At 41.6% G+C, this 26,743-nt stretch overlaps 1 protein-coding gene across 2 annotated transcripts in view; it reads left to right on the top strand.

The window, feature by feature from the left end:
• Nucleotides 1-26,743, top strand: part of ASAP1 (ArfGAP with SH3 domain, ankyrin repeat and PH domain 1) — a 310,217-nt gene that overhangs the window by 243,417 nt on the left and 40,057 nt on the right. For both annotated transcript variants that reach the window (XM_049765558.1, XM_049765559.1), the window contains 9 exons: nt 9,466-9,553; nt 13,623-13,671; nt 14,436-14,599; nt 18,013-18,146; nt 19,508-19,599; nt 22,266-22,452; nt 23,241-23,326; nt 25,733-25,848; nt 25,999-26,066. In XM_049765558.1, the coding sequence (XP_049621515.1) occupies nt 9,466-9,553; nt 13,623-13,671; nt 14,436-14,599; nt 18,013-18,146; nt 19,508-19,599; nt 22,266-22,452; nt 23,241-23,326; nt 25,733-25,848; nt 25,999-26,066 (984 nt within the window). The remainder of the gene's footprint in view (nt 1-9,465; nt 9,554-13,622; nt 13,672-14,435; nt 14,600-18,012; nt 18,147-19,507; nt 19,600-22,265; nt 22,453-23,240; nt 23,327-25,732; nt 25,849-25,998; nt 26,067-26,743) is intronic.

Here is a 26,743-nt window from a genome sequence, read left to right as displayed (position 1 = left end):
CTCTCTGGCTGCCTGGGCCAGCACCCAGGAAAGACCTGGAGTGGGGGGGTGGGGGCGGGGAGAATGGCTGGGGGCTCCCAGCACCCCCAAGCTTTTATTTATTTATTTATTTATTTATTTATTTATTTATTTTTGGTTTTGGGGCCACACCCAGCGGTGCTCAGGGGTTACTCCTGGCTGTCTGCTCAGAAATAGCTCCTGGCAGGCACGGGGGGACCATATGGGACACTTGGATTCGAACCAACCACCTTTGGTCCTGGATTGGCTGCTTGCAAGGCAAACGCTGCTGTGCTATCTCTCCAGCCCTCCCCCCCCCCACCCAAGCTTTTTTAAGCCAGATTTGTGTATTGGTTGTCATTGTCATTTCTGTCTGCTAGAAATTCAAAGCACCTTTAGGGCATTTCACTAAAGCAGGAGTTTGGCATCTCTTTCCTTCCCTCTGGCTCTCTGAGGCACAGTCCAAGGGCTGTTGCTTCACATCCAGTGGAAGATAACATTTAGCTGAACCAAAAGCCTGTCAGGTAATTCCTGCTTCAGGTTTGTTCCTTTTCTGGCAGTGTATCTTGTTCTGTGGATGGCTTTTGCAGCATTTTTGGGCAGTTGTGATCTTCTCACCCCATTTCACATCTTTATCCTCACTGACACTGCTGAAAGAGAAAATTTTCTTTGCCTATCTTCTTCCACTTCTCCCAAAAGATTTGAAGCAACACTATGAAAGGACAAATTAAAGTCTTTAAGAAGCAGTTGCTTCTTATGAGTTCCATAAAATGAATATAATTTGCTTTAGACTATTTATTTGGGTATGGATAAAGTGGTAGAGAAAACACATGTCTGGCATGAACAGAACCCCATTTTGATCTTCAATTCTTACCCAGCACAGCACCTCTTCATGTGACTTCTGTTTTGTTGTTTTTTTAAACTGATTTTTTAGGGGCCAGAGAGATAGCATGGAGGTAGGGCATTCGCTTTGCATGCAGAAGGATGTTGGTTCGAATCCCAGCATCCCATATGGTCCCCCGAGCCTGCCAGGAGCAATTTCTGAGCGTAGAGCCAGGAATAATCCCTGAGCGCCGCCGGGTGTGACCCTTCAAAAAAAGAGTTAGGTGAGGGCCTGGAGCGACAGCACAGTGGTAGGGCATTTGCTTTGCACGCAGTTCACCCAGGACAGACCTGGGTTCGATCCCCCCAGCCAAGAGTGATTTCTGAGTGCATAGCCAGGAGTAACCCCTGAGCATCACCGGGTGTGGCCCAAAAAACTGAGAGAGAGAGAGAGAGAGAGAGAGAGACAGACAGACAGACAGACAGACAGACAGACAGACAGACAGACAGAGAGCATCTTCGCATACACAAATGAATTAAAAATTAATTATTGGGGCCGGAGTGGTGGTGTCTGCCTTGCATGCACTAACCTAGGACTGTAGTTTGAACCCCCAGCGTCCCATATGGTCCCCCTAGCCAGGAGTGATTCTGAATGCATAGGTACGAGTAACCCCTGAGTAACACTGGGTGTGGCCCCAAACCCCCACTCCAAAAAAAAGAAAGAAAAAGAAAGAGTTATGTGTTTGCCTTGCACACAATTAGCCATAGCGCCTTCTAGGATCCCCTGTACACCACCACATGTGGCCCAGTCCCCTGCCCCCTAATTCAAGAAGTATTTTAATAAACCCTCATGATCACTGTTTGCGGTCTGTCTTGTTCTTGAAAAACTGCTCTGATGAAGACAAATAGCAGCGCTGGGGCTATCCAAGCTTTCCTAGCATTAGAACGTGTACAGGGGTGGATAGATTGTTGAGCCTCTGCAGGCCAAGCCTGAATGCCAGCCTTTTGAGCTATTTCCTAAATCCAACGCCTTTTATTATCTATCTATTTTACCTCTTTTCACACCACAGCTTCAGTCTTCTTGGGCCAGACTTGTTCCCCAAGTAATTAATGGTGTTCATTTCTTGTTTGTAAAGCACAGCAAGCAATTCAATAGGATGATGGGGGTAAATAATTGCATTTCTGGGGACTAATTCCAGTAGCAGCTGTTTCCTGCTAACAGTGAAATATGCCAGTACTAACAACTTTACACTTCCAGGAAAAACACACTGTACCATGTTGTGCACTAAGCTGTCTAAGGACAAATGTGTGGATTGCTTTCTTTTGGAAGACACAGAAATATTAATCAGAATTGACTCATTCTGTTTCTACAAGCATTTCCACTTAGGTTTCTGATGAGTTCCCTAGCTTGAACGGCTGCATTCTATTTTGGGAGGCAGAGTTATGTCTCAGGAATAATAATATCTTCATTACTTGTGTACATGGATCATGCCCAGAACTTCCCAAATTGAAACATTTTTCAAAACAAAGAACTTGAAAATTGGGTCAGGAATGGTGGCACAGCGGTAGGGCATTTGCCTTGCATGCAAGGACAAGGACGGACCGCAGTTCAATTCCCCCAGTATTCCATATGGTTCCCCAAGCCAGGAGCAATTTCTGAACGCATAGCCAGGAGTAACCCCTGAGCGTCAGTGGGTGTGCCCCCCCACAAAAAAAAAAAAAAGAAGAACTTGAAAATTGGTTTCCTGAATGTAAGATGAACTTATCTGGCAATAGAAATTAGTCTAGCAGATAGGACACTTGCCTTGCATACATTCAACCCAAAGTCTCCCACGTCTCACTACAAGTGGTCCTTAAGTTCAGAGCCAGCAGTAAGTCCTGAGTATAGTTGGATGTAGCCCTAAAATCAAAACAAAACAAAAATCTGTCTATTGTTAATCAGAAAAGCAGTTTTATAAAAAAAAAAAAAAATAGAACCAACACTTAAGGGGAAAAATAAATACCATATTTTCTGGCATATAAGATGACTTTGAAAAAAAAAAAAAAGTCAACCGAAAATCTGGGTCATCTTATATGCTGAGTATATCCCAAAAAATGTTTCAATATGCTGCTAAATGAAAATTGTCTGAATATTGCCACAAAACGAATTTTCCAACTCAATCCTGCACCAATCACTGCCAGGCTGCTCGGACTGCCTTTCTAACTCAGCCAATCCAAGCAGGCTTTTGATGCATGCAAATTAGACGATGTTCTGCACCAATCACTGCCAGGCTGCTCGGACTGCCTCTCTAACTCAGCCAATCCAAGCAGGCTCTTTATGCATGCAAATTAGAGGATGATCTGCACCAATCACTGACAGGCTGCTCGGACCACCTCTCTGACTCAGCCAATCCAAGCAGGCTCTTTATGCATGCAAATTAGACGATGATCTGCACCAATCACTGACAGGCTGCTCAGACCGCCTCTCTGACTCAGCCAATCCAAGCAGGCTTTTGATGCATGCAAATTAGACACTGTTCTGCACCAATCACTGCAAGGCTGCTCAGACCGCCTCTCTGACTCAGCCAATCCAAGCAGGCTTTTTTGCATGCAAATTAGACAATGTTCTGAACCCAAATCTACACTGTCAAAAGCCTACTCAGATGGGCCAGAGTCAGAGAGGACGTCTATGACAGTAGAACCTTTGGACCTTTGCTGGTTGTGATTGGCTCACTGTGGTACAGACAGTTGCAGCACAGGAACGTTCTGTCTGATACAGCGAATATAGACCTAAAGCTATGTTTTAACTGAAAAATTAGGGGGTCGTCTTATACACCGGCAAATACAGTATTTCCATTTCGTATCCTATAAAATCAATAGAGATTACCCCTGGTTGTCAAAGTGGGTTGAACAAGTGTCTTCTTTGTGCTCTTTCTATCTCTTAGTGTTCCTTCAGCGAATATGAATTATTTAAAGCAAAGTCTGTATAAGAAAAAAACCTCAACATTTCAGGAGACAGAGGCAGAAAATTTCCATGTGTCATGATTGAAGCACTTGTCGCTTCTAAAAGATGCTACTCGACAGCCTACCAGGGCAGTGTGACCTTCTTCTGCCCAAATTTCTGGGTTAGTCATAGCATGTAGTGGCTGCTTCCAAAATACTGCCTCTGTTCCCCTCATCCCTTGCACTATAGTCACAGCTTTCATTTAGCCTTTAGTCAATCCTGATTAACTCCCCTCTATAGATTTCCTTGGCCTCTGGGACTGCAGTGGAACTCGGCACTGTGTCTTGTACCCCCATCCCAATAAGCGTCATCCACCTGTCTCCTCTTCTTTCCCCAGCTGCCTCCACCTCTTCTTCACTCTTCCCACGTGTCCTTTGGTCCAGTCTGCCTCCTCCTCTGAACTCTTTCAGGCTTGAGGCTACTTCTGTGGAGCCTAGCCCCCATCCCTGGTTTTGACTCTGCCCCAGGGACCCTCAGACCCTGGGGACTGAAGGTCAGGTCTGTATCGAAGATGCTCTGGAGGCATGAATAAGTGTTTTTTTCTGCTTGTTTAGAATATGACAGTCCGAAACCAGAAGTGAGTGGATATGTGTTTCAAATTGACTTCTGAATCACTATCAATGAAAGAAGTTCTAGGAGAGCCACACGAATGTACCAATAGAAGATAGTAAAAGAGAAGTTAATCTTTGAAGACTTTGCCCGATTTATTTCAGCTCTTTTACAGCCTGTGTCCTGCAGAGCTGCACACTGAGCTGTTCCTTAAGGGATCTCTAGCACAGGCTCTATCAAGGGCCTTAAGTGCACCATGGGAGCAGGACCGGTGGGTGCTGGTCCACTCTGGCTTGATGCAGTTCTGGGCCCTGATGCTTTCTTACTGGGAGATTTAGGGACCTCGTCTAAAACCTCTCTGTGGCTGTTTTTTTTATCTTGTTACAGGAAAAGTAAAGACTCCCCTTAACTGCTGTTCTTAAGTTTGTCCTAGTCCTAGAGATAAATCTTGAGTAAATTGGCTTGGGTGTGTATGTATTGAGTGCTTGTTCTAAGGGAACAAAATTGGTGGGAGGAAATGTGCACTTGAGTGGGAAGAAAGACAAGAAGCCAGGGGAGCAAAGCCCGCAATTACAGCAAGAGTGGGAAGGAACTGAAAATCTCCTGAGTGTCCAGTCTGGGGTTATGAGCAGCAGAAGGGAAGAAATAGCCCTCACTGTCCAGCAGAGGGAGCAAGGGATGATGCTGTAGTGTAGGAGTTGAAGTCCGAGGTCATTCATGACACAGATGAGCTTGTTCTCAGAGTGCTGAACTAAGCAACAGTAAGGATTCCATAAATGTTTCCCTATTTTATTTTCTCAATTTTTTTATTTCCTATACTTGAATAGTATGAAAGTGTTTCCTAAACTGTTCTACAGCAATGTCAGACCATACGTGTCATTTAGACTTGCTTCAAATCAAGATTGTGTCTCCTTTAATTCTCACATATCTATAAATCAGTACTAAATGTTGAAAAATCGCTTTGAGATTTGGGTAAGTTGTACAAATCGGGAGAGCCTCTCACTGACTGGGTTGCTTTCTATGTCATCTGGTGCTTTGGCACATGGATGTCAGTTCTGCTATTCTGGGCTCACTGCTGGGACATCAGCTGCTTCAGCAGTCAGAATCTGTGGTTCTTCGCCCCCCAAGTTCACATCTCGCGTGATGGGTCTTTTGTCCAATGTTTCTTTTGTCAAATGTTTCTGGCATTTGGAAGGAAAGCATCGGGGAGGCAAGATGGCTCTCCATGTCAAAAAGAAGTTCACGTTCCTGTAGCAAATGTCAGCCCTGAAGACATCACAAGCTCCCCATTGACTAAGTACACCATGCTATCATTATTTTTTTTTTTTTTGGTTTTTGGGCCACACCCGGTAACGCTCAGGGGTTACTCCTGGCTATGCGCTCAGAAGTCGCTCCTGGCTTGGGGAACCATATGGGACACCGGGGGATCGAACCTCGGTCCGTCCTAGGCTAGCGCAGGCAAGGCAGGCACCTTACCTCTAGCACCACCGCCCGGCCCACCATGCTATCATTATTATGGTTGTCATTATTGTGATTGTGGATTGGTCACAGCTGTACAAAATCTTGATCACCAAAAGCTTCAAAGTTGTTCATGCTGAGAAATGAAGAGTGAATGGTGCTGCGTAACTTCCTTTGAATGTAATAACTACCCAGCCAAATGTTGTTTTTTTTTTCCATTCTAAACATTGTGTATCTATTATTTGGTTTTATATTTTGGTAGGTGTTTTAAAAGCATTAGATAAACATAAACGTTAATCTATGGTTTGGTTGGTTGGTTGGTTGGTTGGTTGGTTGGTTGGTTTGGGGCTACACCCAGCAATATTCAGGGATTATTCCTGGCTCTGCGCTCAGGGATCACTCCTGGCAGAGTCAGGGAATATTATGGGATACTAGAAACATGCAGGGCAAATACCCTACCCACTGTACTATCACGCCACACCTAGCAACATGTTTTTGGAAGGAAGAAATTATACTGCGCCTGGAGTTTTAGTACACAGGTAAGATGCTTGCCTTATGTGCCTAGGCTTGATCCCTGACATCCCATATGGTCCTCGGAGATTTACCATTAGGAGTAATTCCAGAGTGGTAGGGCATTTGCCTTTATATGGCTAACCCAGATTACCAAGAGTGATCCCAAAGCCCAGAGCCAGGAGTAAGCGCCACGGTGTGTGTCCCCACTCCCCCAAAAAAGGGGAAAAGAAACTTGAAACCTCTCATTAAGGGAAATCAACATTAATCTGGGGAGTTCTTTCTTATGTCTGGCTCAAGTCCTCTACAATTTGAGTGTTTACTCAAGTTGGAAAACAGCTGTCCAACCTCAGCCTCTAACAATCCAACATTTTCTAGAAGATGCACATTAGCTTTCTTTCCCCAGCACTAAGTAGTGTTTTCACCAGTCTTCAGAGTTCCACTTTCCACTTCTACATCCTTCTTTAAATGTGGATGTCAGATTGGCACAGAGTACTATAAAGAGAGAGTCTCTTATTTAATTTGGATCCCCGTCTTTTCAGATGGTCAGATACCATTCATTTCATGTAGCAATTTTGTCAACCTCAGAAGATGTAATGTAGCTCTAGCAGTTCTTTGAACAGTGGACTAGACGTAGGATTGTGACCACAGTTGCCGGTTTTAGAATCTGAGGTTTTAGTAACCCAAATTTTAGGTCTGTCTAAGAAAAAATTGCAGGTCCGTGATCTCCTGCCTCTGAGAGATCATGTACTAAGAACTAGGCTTGACAATCAGTTCTTTATTACAGAATCTTTTCCAAGTACTGTGTCTACTTAGAAAAAAAATGCTTGTAGGACATGTCTACTGTCTATGTCTAAGTCAGAATTTTAAGCAGTGAACATGAAATCTGCTTGAGGAGAAAGATCTCCAAAGTGACTTGGAAACACAGGCAGGTGAACAAAAGTTGACCAGACCTAACATTGAGAATGAGAGATGCAGATGTCTAAGTTGTCTTGGTCATATATATCTCTGTTATTTAGGACTTTGGGTCACTGATATGACCGTCATCCCTATCTTTTTTTTTATTTTTTTCAAGTGTAAGTTAATTGACTAGAAATGCTTTGGCTTAAAGATTTGTAATCATGTCTGTCAGGTAAGGCAGTCAGAAGTCAGACTAGAGTTTCATTGCGTACTTCCTCAGTCTCAGCACTCAGATATTTCTTTCACTCCTGGATCAGCTTCTGTGGGTAGTGAGCATTCCAGCCTCAACCAATAGCCAGCCTAGACCCTTGGACTAAAACAGAAAGGATCAGAAAGTATCAAGAAAGGATCAGGATGATTATTGTGCAAGATTCTAATTAGACAGACTAAATTAATATGCTAAGTTATATGAAACTCATATTCTCTCTCTCCCTCTCTTTTTCTTTTTCTTTCTCTCTCTCGGACCCATTAATCAAAGCCTCACGATGGTAATTGCTCTTTTACTTTTTAGAGAAATAATGCAAATTTTACTTTGCAGACAGAATTTAGATATTCAGGTATTGAATTTGTTTGCTTAGGGCAGTGCTTCTCAATTATTTTCTGTCATGCCCCCCTAGGAAGAAGAAAACATTTTTCGCACCCCCTACACGACTGTAAATAGTATCTTTATTAAAAAAGAAAACTTTAACCTGAAAAACAAAAACATATAAAATAATTTGATCTGGATTAATGGCTACAATGAGCACGTTTTGCAATGCATAGCTTTTCGAAGCGGGGTTTGAAGCAGGACACAACAACTCACAGCTCCAGCGACATACAGAGACATGAACTCGGGGCTTAGCTTGTTATGACAGTGTTTGCCGAGGTCAAACGCGCCCCCCTTTACGGAGCCTTGTGCTCCCCCTGGGGGGTGCACCCCACTATTTGAGAACCACTCACTGGCTTAGGGAGACTTTCCCAACAGTACTTAGAACTGAAGGGCCACTTCTAGGTCTATTGTGCCCCACTTTGTAGGCCTGGAAGTTCAGTGCACAAACATTATTACTTGAATTCAGCAGTGCTGGGAGTTTGCTGGGAGTCTGCTGGTTCTTGGAGGGACCAATAGAGCTATATCTGGCAGTGGTGAGAAGATGCGGGACTGATGGTACTGGGGATCACACTTAAGGTATCGTGCATGGAAAGGCAAACTCTGCAGCTCTTCAGCTAGCTCTGTGGCCTAGAATGTTTTTTTTCCTTGTTTGTTTGGCTTTGGGGGGATTTGGGGGGGCATACTCAGCATTGCTCAGGGGTTATGTCTGGCTCTGCACTCAGAAATCACTCCTGGTGGGCTCGGGGAGCCATAAGGGATGCTGGGAATCAAACCCAAGTTGGCTACGTGCACCTGCTGTTCTGTCACTGGGAATATTTTTTTTGGGGGGGGCCACACCCGGCATTGCTCAGGGGTTACTCCTGGCTGTCTGCTCAGAAATAGCTCCTGGCAGGCACGGGGGACCATATGGGACACAGGGATTCGAACCAACCACCTTTGGTCCTGGATCGGCTGCTTGCAAGGCAAACGCCGCTGTGCTATCTCTCCGGGCCCTGGGAATATTTTTGAGGGAAAGGAAGGAGAGAGATTAGTGAGCCACATTTCACAACAAAATGCGGTAATAAACGTGCTCATCAGTTTGTGTTTGAATATATGGAGGTTCCTCAGTGGTTTATTTCCCTGGCATGTGACTACTCTTCATGAAGGTTTGTTGTGGCTCTCTTAAGATTAATCAGACCAGAGTGAACAGTGGGCTGAGACCCAAACATTGCCTAGAGCACCAAACTGTGGGTAGCCTGGTGTAGGAAAACAAATAAAAAACCTTTCCAATCAATGGCTAGGATATTTATGGCTCCATTTTGAAAGCAATTTTAGTTGGACTCCTAGTGAGATTCAGAATTCTGAAGGCCTGGATAAGACTTGCCAAATGACAGTAGGTTATATTCGAGGACAAAGTGTTATAGATACTTTTCTTTTCTTAGTACGTGTGAAACAGTGCTAAGTCTTCTGTTCCCTTCACTGCTGAATGCATGTTCTTGTGCCACAAAGCAGTAAGTTGGCAGGGGCATTGTGGCGCCACATGCCCCCCCCCCCTCAGGGCATGGAAGCTGAGGGAGACAGGAGTTCTGCTCATAACTCTTCCCATTTCTCTCCCCAGTCTAACAGGCAGCCAGCTAAGTTGAATCTTCTCACCTGCCAGGTGAAACCGAATGCCGAAGACAAGAAATCTTTTGACCTGATATCACGTGAGTCCCTTTTCTCTCCACGTCACTCTCTGTGAACGTTGGCAACTGCCTTTTCATTCTCTAGTCACTGGAGCAGCAGCTTTCCCAGGCAGGTATCCTGCCATGGACTGTAGGCAAATCCCTCGGTTCTCTTCATTTACTCCGGAATCAACTACAGTAGGAAAGTAAGACAGTGTCACGCCATTAGTGTCGTTAAACTAAACCAATCTTCTTTATTTTAATTTAGTCACCATAAAAATTATAAAGTTATTCATGATTGGGTTTCAGGCAAATAGTGTTTCAACACCAATCTCTTTCCCAGTGTCCACTTGCCCCCACAATCGCCTCCCCCAAATTTCCATTAACTTTGCACTTACCAAACTGAACCAACTCTTGATTGTGAGTATATTGTTTTATCTGGTGAGATACATTTTCAGAGTACATTCCCATTTATCTGAAGCTAATGAGACTCAGATTTAGGTGTTTTGTTGGAAGTTAGAGGGCCCAGATGCATATATTTGTGGTTCCTAAGTATTGGCATTGGTACTGTTGTGCCCTGTCCAGATGGTATTAATAACAATGTGGTTTTGTTCAATGTCACTAGAATTCCTTTTCTCTCTCATTAGCCTCATTCAAGAACCTGCTGTATTTCTTTATAATTTGCTTGCCCAAAATTTTTTGGGAGGCGGGGAAGGTGGACCACACCCGGTGGCGCTTCGGCTCTGCACTCAGGGTTTGCCCAGAATTTTATTCCTGCAAAATTAGATTTTCAGGGGTCATACCCCAGTGGTATTTGAGAACTGTGTGGTACAAAGATTGCTCAAGGGTCAGTGCAAGACAAAGCAAGAACTTTAAACCCTCCGGCCTCAAATCAGACTTCCTAATGGAAAAATATAGGTATGTCCTTGCTTCTGAACAGAGCCGCCTTGAAATTTTCAGAATGCATTATGTTCTAACCATCACTCTTACCTCATGGATGAGGTTGGGCTTTTCTCTGTGTCCCTCCCACCCTTGATGCTGCCTTCCCATAGATCTTCAGCACGTAGTGACACACTTTCCTCTAGGCATGCTCCACTCCCTGTGCTTCCACTTTGGATGCACTTGTACTTAACTCATCTCTGTAGCTGAGAGAGACTATTGTCTTGGTTATGTCAATAAACTAACTCTCAGAATAATTTTTTAAAGCCTATAACGGAGGCCTTTAGTATTATTTTGTTTTCCTTAAAACCCCACTGGGTGGGAGGCGGTGGAGCAGTGGTGCAGAGCAGTAAGGCATCTGTCTTGCCAGCACTAGCCTAGGATGGACCACGGTTTGATTCCCCCAGCGTCCCATATTGTCCCTCGATCCAGGAGCGATTTCTTAGCGCATAGCCAGGAGTAACCCCTGAGCGTCACCAGGTGTAGCCCAAAAGCCGTAAAAACTCCACAGGGAAAGATAGCAGCCTAAGTGTAGGATCTATGTACAGAGCATAAAACTACTGTCCTGTCCCTTCAAATCCTTCTGATGTATCCTTTTAATGTTCCATATGAAAATATGGCAACTCAATAGTCTTACTGTCTGGCCAGTTGAATCTAACAGCATGTTCCTGTTGGTGTGTGTATTACATGTGACTAATCAGAATTGCTGGAAAATGGATCAAAGAAGGCAAATGAAAAACTTTCTTTATTCTCTCTCGACTAATCATTTTCATTGAATTGAATTGAATTGGATTCTGTTCTTGAGTTGATTTTTTTTAGTCATAATTTGTACAGTGAAATTCTTTTTTAATCATAGCAGCTGCTAGATCATGACCAAATTAGAGGACCAACAATGATGAAGTTATTTTCCTAAGAATGTTACTTTCCCAAGTATGGAAATAACTTCACAAAAACATTCATGAAATAGCATTCGCTTGATCTACAAGTAGCCTAAAACTACCAATCGCTGTTTAACCCTACCTCAAAGTTCATAATATCATGATGCTTCATTATATCTTGCAACTAATTTTGACTGGACTGAATAGCACTTTATTGTACAACTGCAAGAGAAACATATGCCTAGAATTGTTGCCAGTGTAATTTTTTGGTATTTTAAATACCAATATTTTAAAATATTGATACTTTATATAACTGATTGAAAAGAACATGTTTTCTATTTTAATATATTTAATATTAATGATTACATTTATGAAATAAATGTCACCAGGAAATAAAAAAGAGAAATGTGAAGGAAAGTCCTCAGATAGTCCTAATCAGAAAGACTGAGTTCAATTCTCCTATAACTGATGAGAAAGAAATACAGGAAAGTAAAATTAGAAGATTTTAGACTTCAAAAAGCCAAGATATGCTTGGATTTGAGACCCTATAGATTATTATTAATAATAAGCTTCATTTAGTGATCATCTGCTACGTGTCAGATTCTTTAAATAAATTATTATTTTAGCATTGTTCTTTCGTTGTGTTGCAATTCAGCCCCTGAAGAGGTTGACTGATGGAGGGATGAAGGATGAGGTCTTTCCCCTCCAGCTTGGAGCACGCGTCTGCCACCCTGTCTAGCCGACGGTTCTGAGGTGAAACGGCAGCTAAACAGCTCGCAGACAGTCAGGCTTGTGGAAATATTCGCTTTATTCGGTGGACAAGACTGAAGTCCAAAGACTCAGCATAAGTTCCAGCCAAAAGCCTCTCGCCTTCCACAGACTTTGTTTTTATCCCCCAGAGTCAGGTACCACCCAATGGTGGGATCAGATACCACCCAATGGTGGGAACAGAATCAGGTACCACCCTAGGGTGGGAGCAGAATGCAGGTCACACCCTAGGGTAGGGCACAATCACCAATCAGGGTAGGGTCAGTAACATCATAATCCCCTAAAATATATACACACACAACAGTTGTGAGAGGATGGATTCTTTTTGATTATTTTATTTTTGGGATTTTGGATTTGTTTTGGTTTGGCTTTGGTTTCTGGGTTTATCCTGGCTCTTTAGGCTCAGGGGACACTTCTGCTCGGGTTCAAGAGAATATATGGGGTGCCAGGAATTGAACCTGGGTCAGCCAAGAACAAGGCAAGTGTCCTACCTGCTGTACTCTCGTACTCTCTCTCCAGCCCTTTAAATAAATCATTGATGGGAATTTTGCGGGGGGCGGGGATCCATTTGGTTTCGAAATGCACCTGGTAATGCTCAGAGCTTACTACCCGCTCTACACTCAAAGATCAATTCTGGTGGAGCTCAGAGAAACATAAAGTGCCAGGGATCAAACCCAAGTAGGTTGTGTACACAGCAGTCACCCTACTGAACCACTGCTTCAGTCTAAATACAGTTCTTATTTAAAGAACACACAGCATATAACAAAGGGAAAATGAAAGTAAAATATTAGATTGGTAGCCAGCAATCTGTAGTTGGTCACTGAGAGCTACTTGGGCCAGATAGATCTTATATCACACTAGTCTCTTATTTTTGTGTTTTGGTTTGTTTGTTTCTGGGTCACATCCAGTATTGTTCAGGGCTTATTCCTGGCTCTGTGTTCAAGAATAATTCCCAGTGGAGCTTGGGGACCAAATGGAATGCCAGGGATCAACTCTGGGTTAGCTATGTGCAAGGCCTGCATCCTCTTTACTGTACTAACAATAGTATCAGCCCCAACCGTATTTATTTTTTTAGTAGGTATTTTGTTTTGTTTTGTTTTTGTTTTTGGGCCAAACCCGGTGTTGCTCAGGGGTTACTCCTGGCTGTCTGCTCAGAAATAGCTCCTGGCAGGCACGGGGGACCATATGGGACAACGGGATTCGAACCAACCATCTTTGGTCCTGGATCGGCTGCTTGCAAGGCAAATGCTGCTGTGCTATCTCTCCGGGCCCTTTAGTAGGTATTTTTAAACTAAGATGTTTGTCTGGTATTTGCCATTATTGAATCATTATTGCACATGAGAAAATATTACTACCAAAATGTATTGTAACTACCAAAATAGAAAAAAATTACAAATATAAAACTAGTTACATTTAACCTTTACTGTGCTTTGTTTTCCCAGGGACTTTGAAAAACATCTGCATTATACTCAAGTGATTCCATTCTCCAAGGTTTCATTTTTTTTTTCTTCTTTTTTGTATTTTAGATAATAGGACATATCACTTTCAGGCAGAAGATGAGCAGGATTATGTAGCGTAAGTAGTTTTCTTGAAATTATGACACAGTATCTTGAATCAGAGGCATTTCCTCTACGTAATACCATATTTTATTTTTTACTGCTGAGAGACTCACTTGTTTCTTTCGTCTAGGCCATCACCTCCTTACTGGAGTGCTCTGCAAACTCCAGCCTTTCTTTCCTTCTCCGGCCTTGTCACAGGGGCAGAGAGAAGGTGGCAGATTGTCCGCTTTCCTCTCTCCTCCCCTCTTTAGTCCTCTGGTCCGAGGACTCTTCCCCCTTCGTCTTTCAGTCACATCCTCTGCCCTTAGGAAGGCGTTGCATAGTCTCTGACACCCTCTCTGCCGCTTCCCGAGTGGCCTGGGTTCAAGCCAAGATGGTGCAGTGTGATAGGGAGAACCAAGTGTGCTGTCGCACACTAGTGGGTTGGAATCTTGCATTCCTCTGACTTGGTTTCCCATTCCCTCCCCCTCCCGCTCTTCAGCGCCCCCATATTGATATATCCCTCAACCTGAGTCACTTCAGTCCCTCTTCCTTACAGTGCCCTAAGCATTTTAAGTACCGAGTATAAGTTTTTTCTCTTTGTCTCATATGTTGATGCTTTCATTCTTCAACTCACTCTTTCCTTTCAGCTTGATTTCTTTTTTTTTTTTTCCTTCATTTTTTTTTGTTGTTGTTCTTTGTGGGTAGCAGGATATCTGACAGCTCTTCACGAAAACCACCTATCATTGTGGAAAAAGACAGCTATGGTGTTTTTCTCCTGTCTTCTGTTTTCAATACCAGGTGGATATCAGTGTTGACAAATAGCAAAGAAGAGGCTCTAACCATGGCCTTCCGTGGAGAGCAGAACACTGGGGAGAACAGCTTGGAAGATTTGACAAAAGCCATTATTGAGGACGTCCAGCGGCTGCCGGGGAATGAGGTCTGCTGTGATTGTGGCTCATCAGGTGTGTGTCCCCTTCCTTGACTTATCCTGTTAAACATGCTTCCATTTCCTGTCAAATTTAAAATAAGCTAGTTCTTTTTTTTTTAATAATAATACTTTATTCTTCAAAATTATAAACATGCCTGTAGTTGGGCCTCAGTCATAAAAAGAACAGCCGCCTTCACCTGTGCAAAATTTCCATCACCAATGCCCCCTATCCCCATTCTCCCACCCCCTGCCCTTATTCAAGACAGGCATTCTACTGCTCTCAGTCATTAACATTATCATGATAGTTTTTAGTGTAATTATTTCTCTAACTGCACTCTCCACCCTTTGTAGTAAGCTTTATATCATGAGCCAGTCCTTTCATCCCTCATCTCTATTTTCTCAGTATATTATTACAATAAATGTCTTTAATTTTTCTTAAAGCCCATTGAAGAGTGAAACTATTCTGTGTATCTCTCTCCCTCTGACTTATTTCACTCAGCATAATAGTTTTCATGTCCATCAATGTATAGGAAAACTTCTTCTGACAACTGCATAGTATTTTATTGTGTATATTTACCATGATTTCTTTAGTCTCTCATCTGTTGTCTGGCATCTGGGTTGTTTCCAGATTCTGGTTATAGTAAATAGTGCTGCAATGAATATAGGTGTACAGAAGGCATTTTTGTATTGTGTTTCTTTGTTTCTAGGGTATATCCCTAGGAGTGGTAAAGCTGGATCACATGGGAGCTAATGTCCAGTTTTTTGAAGAATTTACCTATTGTTTTCCATAAAGGCTGGACTAGATGGCATTCCCGCCAGCAGTGAATGAGAGTTCCTTTCTCCCTACATCCCCATCAGCACTATTGTACTTATTCTTTGTGATAAGTGCCAATCTCTGTGATATGAGATTGTACCTCGTTGTTTTGATTTGCATCTCCCTTATCATTAGTGATGTAGAACATTTTTTCATTTGTCTTTTGGCCATGAAGAACTACAAATGGCTAAAATCTGCTAGTTCTTTTTTTTTTGGAGGGGGGGGCACTGCGCTCAGAATTCTCTCCTGGCAAGCTCGGGGGACTATATGGAATTCTGGAATTCGAACTGGGGTCCTTCCTGTGTTGACTGTGTGCAAGGCAAAAGCCTTACAATTATGCTATCGCTCCAGCCCTAAATATTACTTAGCTCTAACCCCACACTGAGCTGCTTTAACCATTGTTGTTTTCCCTGCCTACAAAGTTCTCACAACTCCTAATGATCACCTGCCAACATACTACTCCTCTTTTGCCTTTCCTGAAAGATCCAGCTAAATAACCATGATGGTCTCTGGACCAAGTGTGGCATCTTAGATTTGAATCAGAAGGCTGCCATGCAACATGGATGACCTTATGCTGAGTCTCATATTTATCCTGATCATCAATTTCCTTATTCACAAAATGGAGTCATAGGTTATATTATGAAGGCTTAATAAAATGGTGTATATGAATTCGTTGACCCAGGGAAATCACTGAACTTCACTTCTGTTCAGCTCATAGCAGCCACCCAATCCTCTTCATCTTGTATGATCTGTCTAGGCTCATATAACTAAAAACTTAAAGAAGACTTGAAATGTGTTCAGTATTCTGATATTCTTTGTTTTTCACTTACTTGTGAAAATGGACTTCTCTGTACATTTAAGTCCTCAGAGTCATTTTTTCTAAGATTGTTGCATTTATTGCACAGAATCCAGAGTCTTTAAATATAAAAGTCTGATACCAACTATAGCTAAAGTGTGCAAAAGTTTCACCGGGACCTTGAGATTGACTGGAGTTGGATAGACTGGTATGCCTGGAACCCAGAGTCTGTCTTATGCCAATAAACTTCTGGGGTGAGGTCTTTTTGTAATCAAGTCAAGGACTTTTTTTCCATTTTCTCCATTTTTCTGGACCTATGCAAACATTGGCGATTGCCACTATCACATTTTACTATAATTTTTACTCTTATCCTTTAAGGAAAAAAAATACAACTTACTGAACTTAAAAACAAATTACTATAGTAGAATGCCTGTCTCGAATATAGGTAGGAGATGGGAAAGGGGGAAGGGGTAATGTTGCACTGGTGAAGGGGGGGTGTTCTGGTTATGACTGTAACCCAAATATGATCATGTTACTTAAATGAAAAATATATTCAATAAAATAAAAGATTGTTGCATTTATAATAGTGATTTACATATTGTGAAAACATGGAAGAACTCTAGTATATAAATGGGTATGGATCAGTCAACAAGAAGTTTGATCCCAGAGAGTAAACTTGGGTGGTTTTGATGGCATAGAAGTATTTGTTCCCATTCTTTTGGAGCCTTTTGGGATCCTAGAAAAAGCCTTCGTCTGAACACCCAGTTCAGTATTTGCTCTTCTCATTTCTCTTCTCGTTACTTGTAGAAAAGCCATAACCAAGATCATGGGTTATTGTGAGTCATAGCTTGGAGTTTTATGGTAGTGATAAAACCCAGTCCCTTGTGAGTTTTGCTTGTTTGTGCATAGCCGACCTTCATTTTAGTCTCTGTTGGGCACAATATGGGCAAGATTTAAGGATGTTGCTTAATACAGTAGGAAATATCTTTCTCGTTTCATATGAATAAGCCACTTACTTTTACTTTCAAAATTGAAACATGTGTTGTTTCATTGTGGGGATTATTTTTGGAGAGTGGGGGGGACACACAGCCAGTACTTAGGTGAATCCTGGCTCTGAGCTCAGGGATCACTACTGGTGGAACCTGGGGTCCATTTAAGTCCCCCAAGGAGAGTGAACCTGGATCAGCTACATGCAAAGCAAGTGCCTTATCCAAGGGTGGCGAACAGGATTTTGACCCTTACTCAAAATGGCAAAATGCAATATGTGTTTACTATGTTATTGTTAAAATTAGATGCTTTTGTGTGAGTGTTTGTCTGTTTTGGCAGGTCACTGCGTGGTGTGGCTCTCTGACTCTCACAGTTTAAAATTTGGGCTCTTTGTGTCAAACTTGTTTGCCACCCCTGTGCTATACTATCTCTCCAAACCCAAATGGAATTTTTAAATGACTTTTTTCTTACTGCTCTTTTTACTTACTATTTTGTTTGTTTTTTATAATAACTTCAGTGTTAACCAGAAGCACCATTACTTCCATTTAAATCTTTTCCTTGTAAATATTTTTTTGTTTTTTTGTTTTGTTTTGGTTTTGGGGCCACACCCATTTGATACTCAGGGGTTACTCCTGGCTAAGCGCTCAGAAATTGCCCCTGGCTTGGGGGGACCATATGGAACGCTGGGGGATCAAACCACGGTCCTTCCTTGGCTAGCGCTTGCAAGACAGACACCTTACCTCTAGCGCCACCTCACCGGCCCCATAAATATTTTTTTTAACTTCCCCTAGATTTAGCATATTAAAATTAGATATCTAATTTGTTCATTGTCTTCAAATTCTTTTCACAGAACCCACCTGGCTTTCAACCAACTTGGGTATTTTGACCTGTATAGAATGTTCCGGCATCCACAGGGAAATGGGGGTCCATATTTCTCGCATTCAGTCTTTGGAACTAGACAAATTAGGAACTTCTGAACTCTTGGTAAGCATGTTCTGTACTTTTGGAGAGAAGAAAACTTTGTTTATTGTCTTGAATCTTTTTAAATATATTTACTTGGGATTTCTGTTTCTGCTGAGTGCAGAGAATTCTAATTCTCCCGATAAATTTGCATAGATATTTAAAATACAACCTTTGTGGCATATAATGTTGATTCTGTTTTCTGTTTGAAAAAAAAAATGGATGAATCATACATTTCTATTATTAGTTCAGCTAACCCAGTTCTTTCTTTGAAGTTACTTTAGGAATTCATTTCTGATCAGCATAATGCCATAGAAGGAATCAGGTGTTGAACTCAACTATTTAGCATAATGACTTGTAACTGAAAATAAGAAATTGACTTTTTTTCTCCTTTTTTCACTTCTATTATTTACGTGAGTTGAAAAGGACCAATTAGCTTCTATCATAAAATCAATCACTCTAGGCTGAAAATATAATTTGCCATGCACTCACCTGACCAAGTTCAATTCCCAGCTCCCTATGTGGTATTCCGAGCATTTCCAGGAATAATTCCTGAATGCAGAGCCATCCTGGCTCTGTAACCTCTGTACATCATCAGATGTGCCACAAAAAAAATTACTCTTTAATCCTCAACTTGTTAGGTAGTTATTAAAAAAAAAAATCTGTAAAGTTGTTGTATAAGTCTTGTGATACAGAAAATGATATAAATATGAATATGACCTTCCACTTATTTTGACAGGTAAATATGTCCTGTGAATAAAGCCAAGAATTTTACTCCAAATACTTGGGTGCATAAATGTTTTTCAAATTTTTCAGTGACCAAAGGCCCTTCAGGACAAATATTCTTGGAATCATCTTGAAATAAAGAGAAGTTCTTCTTAGGGCCTCTACACTCATTGCCAGCAGCATTTTAATTTGTACCCCAATTATAAGAATATTCTATATTCTATTGTGAACATAAATCTGCTCAATGAAAAATGAACCGTGATCATGGTTGAAAGCTTATTATTCACTTAGCATTTAGCCTAGACTCTTCTGTAGAACCTGCCCTGTCTGCTTTCAGAAAGTGTGTCTGCTAAACCACATCCTGTGTGTTCTTTTATTTATCAGATTGTGGCTTTTAATTCTTGATTTTCTTAAAATTGGGTACTTATCTATCACCTACTACATGGGGCACACAGTTTGCCCATCTCTATATTTCAGCACTCTAAAACTTACTGCTTGATATGTAGTAGCCACTCAGTAATTATTTATTTACCTGATGGAGGATTTCTATTTTGAGTCAAATGAGGAAAAATTCATTATCTTAAAAAGTCTCCAAAGCAAATCATGGGAAATTGTTTTATTAAAAGAGTTTGCTATATTGTCTTTTGTTTATGTTACAGCTGGCCAAGAACGTAGGAAACAATAGTTTTAATGATATTATGGAAGCAAATTTACCTAGCCCCTCACCAAAACCCACCCCTTCAAGTGATATGTAAGTACTTGGGATGTGTGAAATTCTTTGCTATTTATTGCTCTCCTACCTTCCCTCAAATAATAGTTAAGTAGTAATAGTAATTTCTTTAAACACCATTAAGAAACCATTATTTGTGGGAAACACACATTATTTTCCACTCCCCTTTCCCTACTTGATTCCAACTGAGTACCTGCTTTGTATAGGATAAATCTTCAGGACAGTTAACTCTGAATCATGGCATGTTGTGACATACAAAGAGCATACAAAAGCAATGAAGGATTCCTACTAGACTGGCAAAACTCCAAATGCTTACCAGCCCACTCAGAAAACTGTGGGCAAACAAACTTTCTCATGTGTTGCTGGTAGGAGTGCAAACGGTGCACTCTCTACGAGAAGCACATTAGCCGTATATATCACAATCAAACTTCTATTCTCCCCTATGCTCAGCAATCACCCCCTTTCTTTTCTTTGCAAATTTATTCTCATTCTGGATTAGAAAAAATGTGAAAACTAAGTAGTGTCTAGCTACTGTAGGCATCTGACTAAATATTTCATGGTATAACCATGCAGAAGAACACTGTGTAAATGTAAAAACAGAATAATGTTCTCCAGGACTACTATTAAGTGAAAAGGCTGGGTGCGGAGGGGTTTGTGCAAAATGCAGTCCACTTGGGGCAGTGAAAGAGCGTGGGCTTTGGGGACAAGTGCTTTTGTTCCTCCTCACCGTATGTACTATCCAGGGGCTGGTATACAGTCAGTGTACTGATAACTCCCTCACTTAGTACTCTGACTACATGCTGTCTGCATTCGCACTTCAAGGGTATTTCGATAATGAGTCATAGCACATCAATATTTTTCTCTGAGTTATATTTGCATGAAGATAATGTTGGGAAACACACAGTTCATGAGAAAAGGTTCTCACTCTAGGATAAGCATAGGCATGGGACTGTAAATGCCTTTTTGTTTGTATTTTGTTTTTTGGGGCCACACCCAGTGGCACTCAGGGGTTACTCCTGGCTCTGTACCCAGAAGTCTCTTCTGGCTTGAGGGACTATATGGGATGCCAGGGATCGAACCCACATTCATCCTGGGTCAGCTGCGTGCAAGGCAAACGCCTTACCACTGTGTTATCACTTCGGCCCCTATAAATGTCTTTTGATATTTCATCTTCATTTTTCGAGTCTTAGGAAACCTGTAAGCCCACTTTAGAATTTTCCCACTGAATTTACTGACTACGAGGACAGAGATTTCATTCCAGCACAAGTAATTTGAAAGATTTTGTGATGTTGATGACAGCATAGTTTTGCCAGCCGTTCCTTCCTGCTTATTCAGGCACCACATTGCAAAGCATTAAAACTGTTAGGACGTACATTTAATGAACTTTTTTTTAAAGTCAGAAATCAGAAAAGAAAATCTCCAGAAGGTTCCTGAAGTTGTCTATTCGTGAATTCTCAAGCCTGAATCATAATGAGCATGCATCTATGTGGGCCCACATTGTGTTACGGGGCTGTTGAAACAGCACAAGAACTCAGTAATGGCTCCCTTCCCAACACCTGGAGTCTACAGCTGAGCATAGTTACTAAATAGTTCACTATTTAGTCAGAGCTCTGTGTGTGTGTGTGTTTACTATTAACTGTCATCCTATGATAAGAATTATTACTCCCTTACTTAGTCATTGACCCTCTTCACATAATTCACCCACTCATTTTATTAAGCAACTTCTAGACATTCTTTTAAGTACTAACAATAGATTAGCTTAGGGCTGGGAAGGCAAAATAGAAGTAAGGCAACAGAGGTAATAGATGCAGCCAACCAATTTCAGTTCATAGCAGTGCCAGGAGTTGCCTCTCACAGAGCCAGTTGTAGTTCCTGTGGCAGTAGCCCAATCTATTCGTCCCCCTTCTACTCTCAAGAAAAAGATAGAGTAGCCTAAGACAGAGTTCCTGGGCTGGAAAGTTAGCTCAAAGGACTGAGCTCAAAGGATTCCAGTATTACATCGAGATCAAAAAGATATGGGGAAAGGGAGGCTAATACAGTGGATAGGGTCCTCGCCTTTCATGCAGCTGATTCAGGTTTGATCCCTGGCATCTTATATGGTCCTCTGAAGCACTGTCAGGAATAATTCCTCTGTGCAGGAGCAGGTATGGCCCAAAAACAAACAAACAAAATTCTATACTTAATTTTATCTGAGTTTGAAGTAGTAGTAAATAGCAAATGTATTGATTGCCCTTGCTCAGGACAGGACAGAAAACTGATACGATTTAGAGCTTGTGAATTTTTTAAGTTTAGACTGCCTAAAACCATTATAAATAACTGTTTCTTTTTATTGTCCATATTTGAATACTTGATCTTGAACTAGATTCATTCAAATGCTGAAAAGAAGCTTATCTCAAAACAACTTTATCGAAGACAGCTGTCAGGGGGCTGGCGCTATAGCACAGCAGTAGGGCATTTGCCTTGCACAGGACGGACTGAGGTTCAATCCCCAGCATCCTATATGGTCCCCCAAGTCTGTCAGGAGTGAGTGCAGAGCCAGGAATAATTCCTGAGCACCACTGCGTATGGCCCCCAAAACCAAAAAAAAAAAAAAAAAAGAAAAATACAGTTGTAAGGAAAATATAAATCCTTGTTAGTGCTAAGAAAATTAAAAAATTACTGTTCATTTTTTGTGTCCTTTATTTCAGGACTGTACGGAAAGAGTATATCACAGCAAAGTATATAGACCGTAGGTTTTCAAGGAAGTCATGTTCAACTTCGTCAGCTAAACTGAATGAGCTGCTCGAGGCCATTAAGTCCAGGGATTTACTTGCACTAATTCAAGTCTATGCAGAAGGAGTAGAACTAATGGAACCACTGCTGGATCCTGGTCAAGTAAGACATGAACTCATGGGATTTAAAGGAAATTGGGAGGACTGGTGTAAACATGGCTCATTCTACTGGAAGAGTACACGATGGGATTTTTCTCTCTTCCCTTTGCTGCTGCTGCTGCTGATGTCATCTCATACATGACTGGTTGGGAGGTTGGGGGCAGGGAGTGTAGGCATCATGCATCTGGTTGTGACCCTGGTACACTTTAGTTGTATTTTTTGCTGACTGTCACACTGCATTCAGTAGGGTTCTTGCGAGGGGTTGCACATACCTAGCTGCAGTTTTCAGGCAATTGTTCCTATGATGGTAGCACTGTACCCCAAGAGAACAGATGGGAGGAGCACTCATTTGCATGTGGATTACAAGAGATATGGCCTATTGTATGGCAGGCACATTTTCCACTTGGTTGACCCATGCTCCAAAGGGATTCTTAAATATTGGAAGACCGGGCCCAGAGAGATAGCACAGCGGCGTTTGCCTCGCAAGCAGCCGATCCAGGACCAAAGGTGGTTGGTTCGAATCCAAGTGTCCCATATGGTCCCCCATGGCTGCCAGGAGCTATTTCTGAGCAGACAGCCAGGAGTAACCCCTGAGCACGGCTGGGTGTGGCCCAAAAACCAAAAAAAAAAAAAAAAAAATATTGGAAGACCATGTCCAAATCAGAACAATATCAAAACAGAAAAGGATGCTGTTGTTAATTGCTCAGAGGTAAGTGATATAAATGCAAATATCTGAGTGTGATTCCTTCTTTATTAATACCCTCTTTTTTTCTTTTTTCCTTTTTTTTTTAGGAATTAGGGGAGACAGCTCTTCATCTTGCAGTTCGAACTGCAGACCAAACATCGCTGCATTTAGTTGACTTCCTTGTACAAAATTGGTATGATGGGTTTTTTTGTTTGTTTTGGTTTAGTTTTTTGTTTGTTTGTTTTTTGTTGTTTTTGGGTTTTGTTTTGTGTTTTTTTTTTGGTTTTTGGGCCACATCCGGCGGTGCTCAGGGGTTACTCCTGGCTGTCTGCTCAGAAATAGCTCCTGTCAGGCTCGGGGGACCATATGGGACACCGGGATTCGAACCAACCACCTTTGGTCCTGGATCGGCTGCTTGCAAGGCAAACACCACTGTGCTATCTCTCCGGGCCCTGTTTGTTTGTTTTTAATAAAACTACCTTTTAAGTGTCCACAAACTTGTCCTATCAGTATCGTAAGACAGGAATTTGGCAATGTTTGTTTTTTGTAAAGAATCAACTACTGTCTTCAGTTTTGTAGCCCATGAAAGTCTCCATCTCATCCATTTAACTCTGCTGTGGCATGTGGAGGCAGAAATAAACAACATTTATAATAAAAAATTATTTACAAAACAAATTTAGGCCTGCTGCCTATTTTGCTTAGAAAACATAAAATGTTTTTGTGCCTAAAATTTGCCACTACAGCAGAGGTTGAAAGAGAGAAGAATTTATTTAGCGTATTTATTTAGTGAGGAATTTCCATTGTTCATATCTTTATATAGGACAGAAATAGATGTTGCTTATTCAAAATTGAAGCTTATTATTTAGAGAAAGATATTGAACACAAGAAGTTCAGAGTTGCTGGGTTCTCTATTGAGTAATTCTGTAAGGTATGATTATTAGAAAGAATTACATTTTCCACAGAAGAGTTATCAAAATAGTGGGGAAAGAGGATAGATCTAGTACAGCAAAATATTACAGACAAAATAGATCTAGTACAGCAGGTAGGGCTATTGCCTTGTACGCGGTCGACCTGGATTCAATCCTCAGCACCCCATGTGGTCCCACGACACCATCAGGAGTCATCATCCCTGAGCAGAGACCCAAGAGTAAGCCCTGTCAACATTAGGTGTGTCTCCAAAGCAAAAAAAAAAAATTTTTGTAGGGAATTTGAACTCATATCTGAAGAATTTGGCACACTGAAAAGACATAGCCCTGGGACCAGAGTGATAGCACAGTGGCAGGACGTTTGCCTTGCATGCAGCTGACCTGGGATGGACTCAGATTCAATCCCTGGCATCCCACATGGTCCACGGAGCCTGCCAGGAGCGATTTCTAAGCACAGAGCCAGTAACTCTTGAGCTGTGGCCCAAAAACCTAAATAACTAAATAAATAATGTTTTAAAAAAAAAGAAAGAAAATAAAAGACATAGTCTTGGGCAGGAGCTATAGTGCAGTGGGTAGGGAATTTGCCTTGCATGCAGCTGACCCATGTACTATCCCCAGCTTCCATATGGTCCCTTGAACACTACCAGGAGTGATGACTGAATTTACCCCTGAGAATTGCTAGATGAAGCCCAAGACAATACAAAAAGACATAATCTATGGGGCTGAGGCCATAGCACAGCAGATAGGGCATTTGTCTTGCATGCAGCCAACCCAGGTATTATCCCTGGTATCACATAGTTTCTCCGCACGCTCCAGGAGTGATTTCTGAGCACAGAACCAGAAGTAACCCCTTACATCACCAGGTATGACCCCAAAACAAAATAGATCTAACCATCCCTTGATGCCACAAGTACCACTGGTGGCTCACACTTTGACATCACATAGAAGGCTATCAAAGGTGTATGTTGGAAAACAGAAAAAAGCTGCCAAGGAGTTAGAGATTAATTTACTTATTGATCTTGCTTTTTTTGTTTTTTTTGGGGGGGGGTTTTGTTTTTGTGCCACACCCACCAGTGTTCAGGGGTTACTCTTGGCTCTGTGCTCAGAAATCACTCCTTTCAGACTCAAGGGACCATATAGGATGCCGGGGATCAAACCTAAGGCCGTCCTGGGTCATCTGCATGCACGACAAATGCCCTACCACTGTACTATTAATCCGGCTCTGATCTTGGAAATTTTAATGTATATTTATGTAAAGAAAATAGGGTTTATCTAATGAAGGCACCAAATGGTGAGAAAGCACAAGTTGCCATGCCAACAACCACATGCTAGTGGAGTGGAGTAGTTTAAAAACATGAACTCCAGATAGGTTGCCCATGATCAGTTCCTCTCTCTCCCAGCTTAAAATAACCTTCCAGGTTAGCACTTCTTACACTGTATCTCAGTGATTTATCTGCCATAGTGACTGTTAAGATTAATGAACTGATACATGTGAAAGCTAATTTGACAGTATGTCATACATTAGATACTCAGAAATGCAGGCTATTATTGAAGTTGTTCATAAACTTAATTATGTGAGAAATACTTTGACTCCATTATTAGCATAAAGTTAATCACTGTGTATAGATTTTAACTATCGAGGCATATTTTCTGATAACATTTTAATTTTTCAGTGGGAATCTGGATAAGCAGACAGCCCTGGGAAATACAGTTCTGCACTATTGTAGCATGTATGGGAAACCAGAATGTTTAAAGCTTCTTCTTAGGAGCAAGCCCACTGTGGATGTTGGTAAGTGGAGTCCATCTTCTCTTTATGGCCATTTAAGGTCACTTCGTTAAAACTGAGACCTTTGTGTTACCTTTTCCATTTGATTGTTATTCTTTTACTTTCCCTCTATAAGCTAGATAATTATTGCATATTTATTTTCTTGTGTTTTAGTAAACCAGGCTGGCGAGACTGCCCTGGACATAGCAAAGAGACTAAAAGCTACCCAGTGTGAAGATCTGGTAAGCAGGACTGAAAATCTAATTACTGGATATCAGGTCCTCAGACATCATTCTTAGAAACTGGAATTTGAGATAAGAGAAATAGATTCATTTTCCTTTCCGTTTTTTAAAACATCGGTGAAATTAAAGTAAGCATTGAAGATTTCGTTTTGATTTGGTTTGGACCACACCCAGTGGCTCAGGGGTTACTCCTGGCTCTGCTCTCAGAAATTACCTTTGGCAGGCTCAGGGGACTATATGGGATGCCAGGGATCAAACCTAGGTTGGCCATGTGCCTACGTTCTATACTATCACTCTGGCCCCAAGATTGCATTTTTTGTTTTGGTGGGCAGGGGTGGGGAAGTGGGGATAGTGAATTGGACCATACTTGGCAATACATAGGGCTTATTTCTTGTTCTGTGCTCAGGGATCACTCCTCCCAGTACTCAGGGGACCATATGGTGCTGGAAATTGAACTGGGACTGGTCATATTGCAAACAAGCACTTTATTCTGTATCTATACTAAGTCTCCAGCCCAGAAGACTACTTTATTTTTAATGGTTTAAGGATAAATTTGTCGTGCACTTGACTTAAATATAGTTAGGTAGAAGCAACAAAACATTTGAGAAGTATTAAAATACCTGGTCATCTTAAGGAGTAAAACCATGTTTTTCATAGGTCCGATACTTAGACTTCCT

This window comes from Suncus etruscus, chromosome 19 (genome assembly GCF_024139225.1).
Source record: "Suncus etruscus isolate mSunEtr1 chromosome 19, mSunEtr1.pri.cur, whole genome shotgun sequence".
Lineage (NCBI taxonomy): Eukaryota > Metazoa > Chordata > Mammalia > Eulipotyphla > Soricidae > Suncus > Suncus etruscus.
Note: the sequence above shows the minus strand (reverse complement) of the source record. Positions and strands in the feature narration are given on the sequence as shown.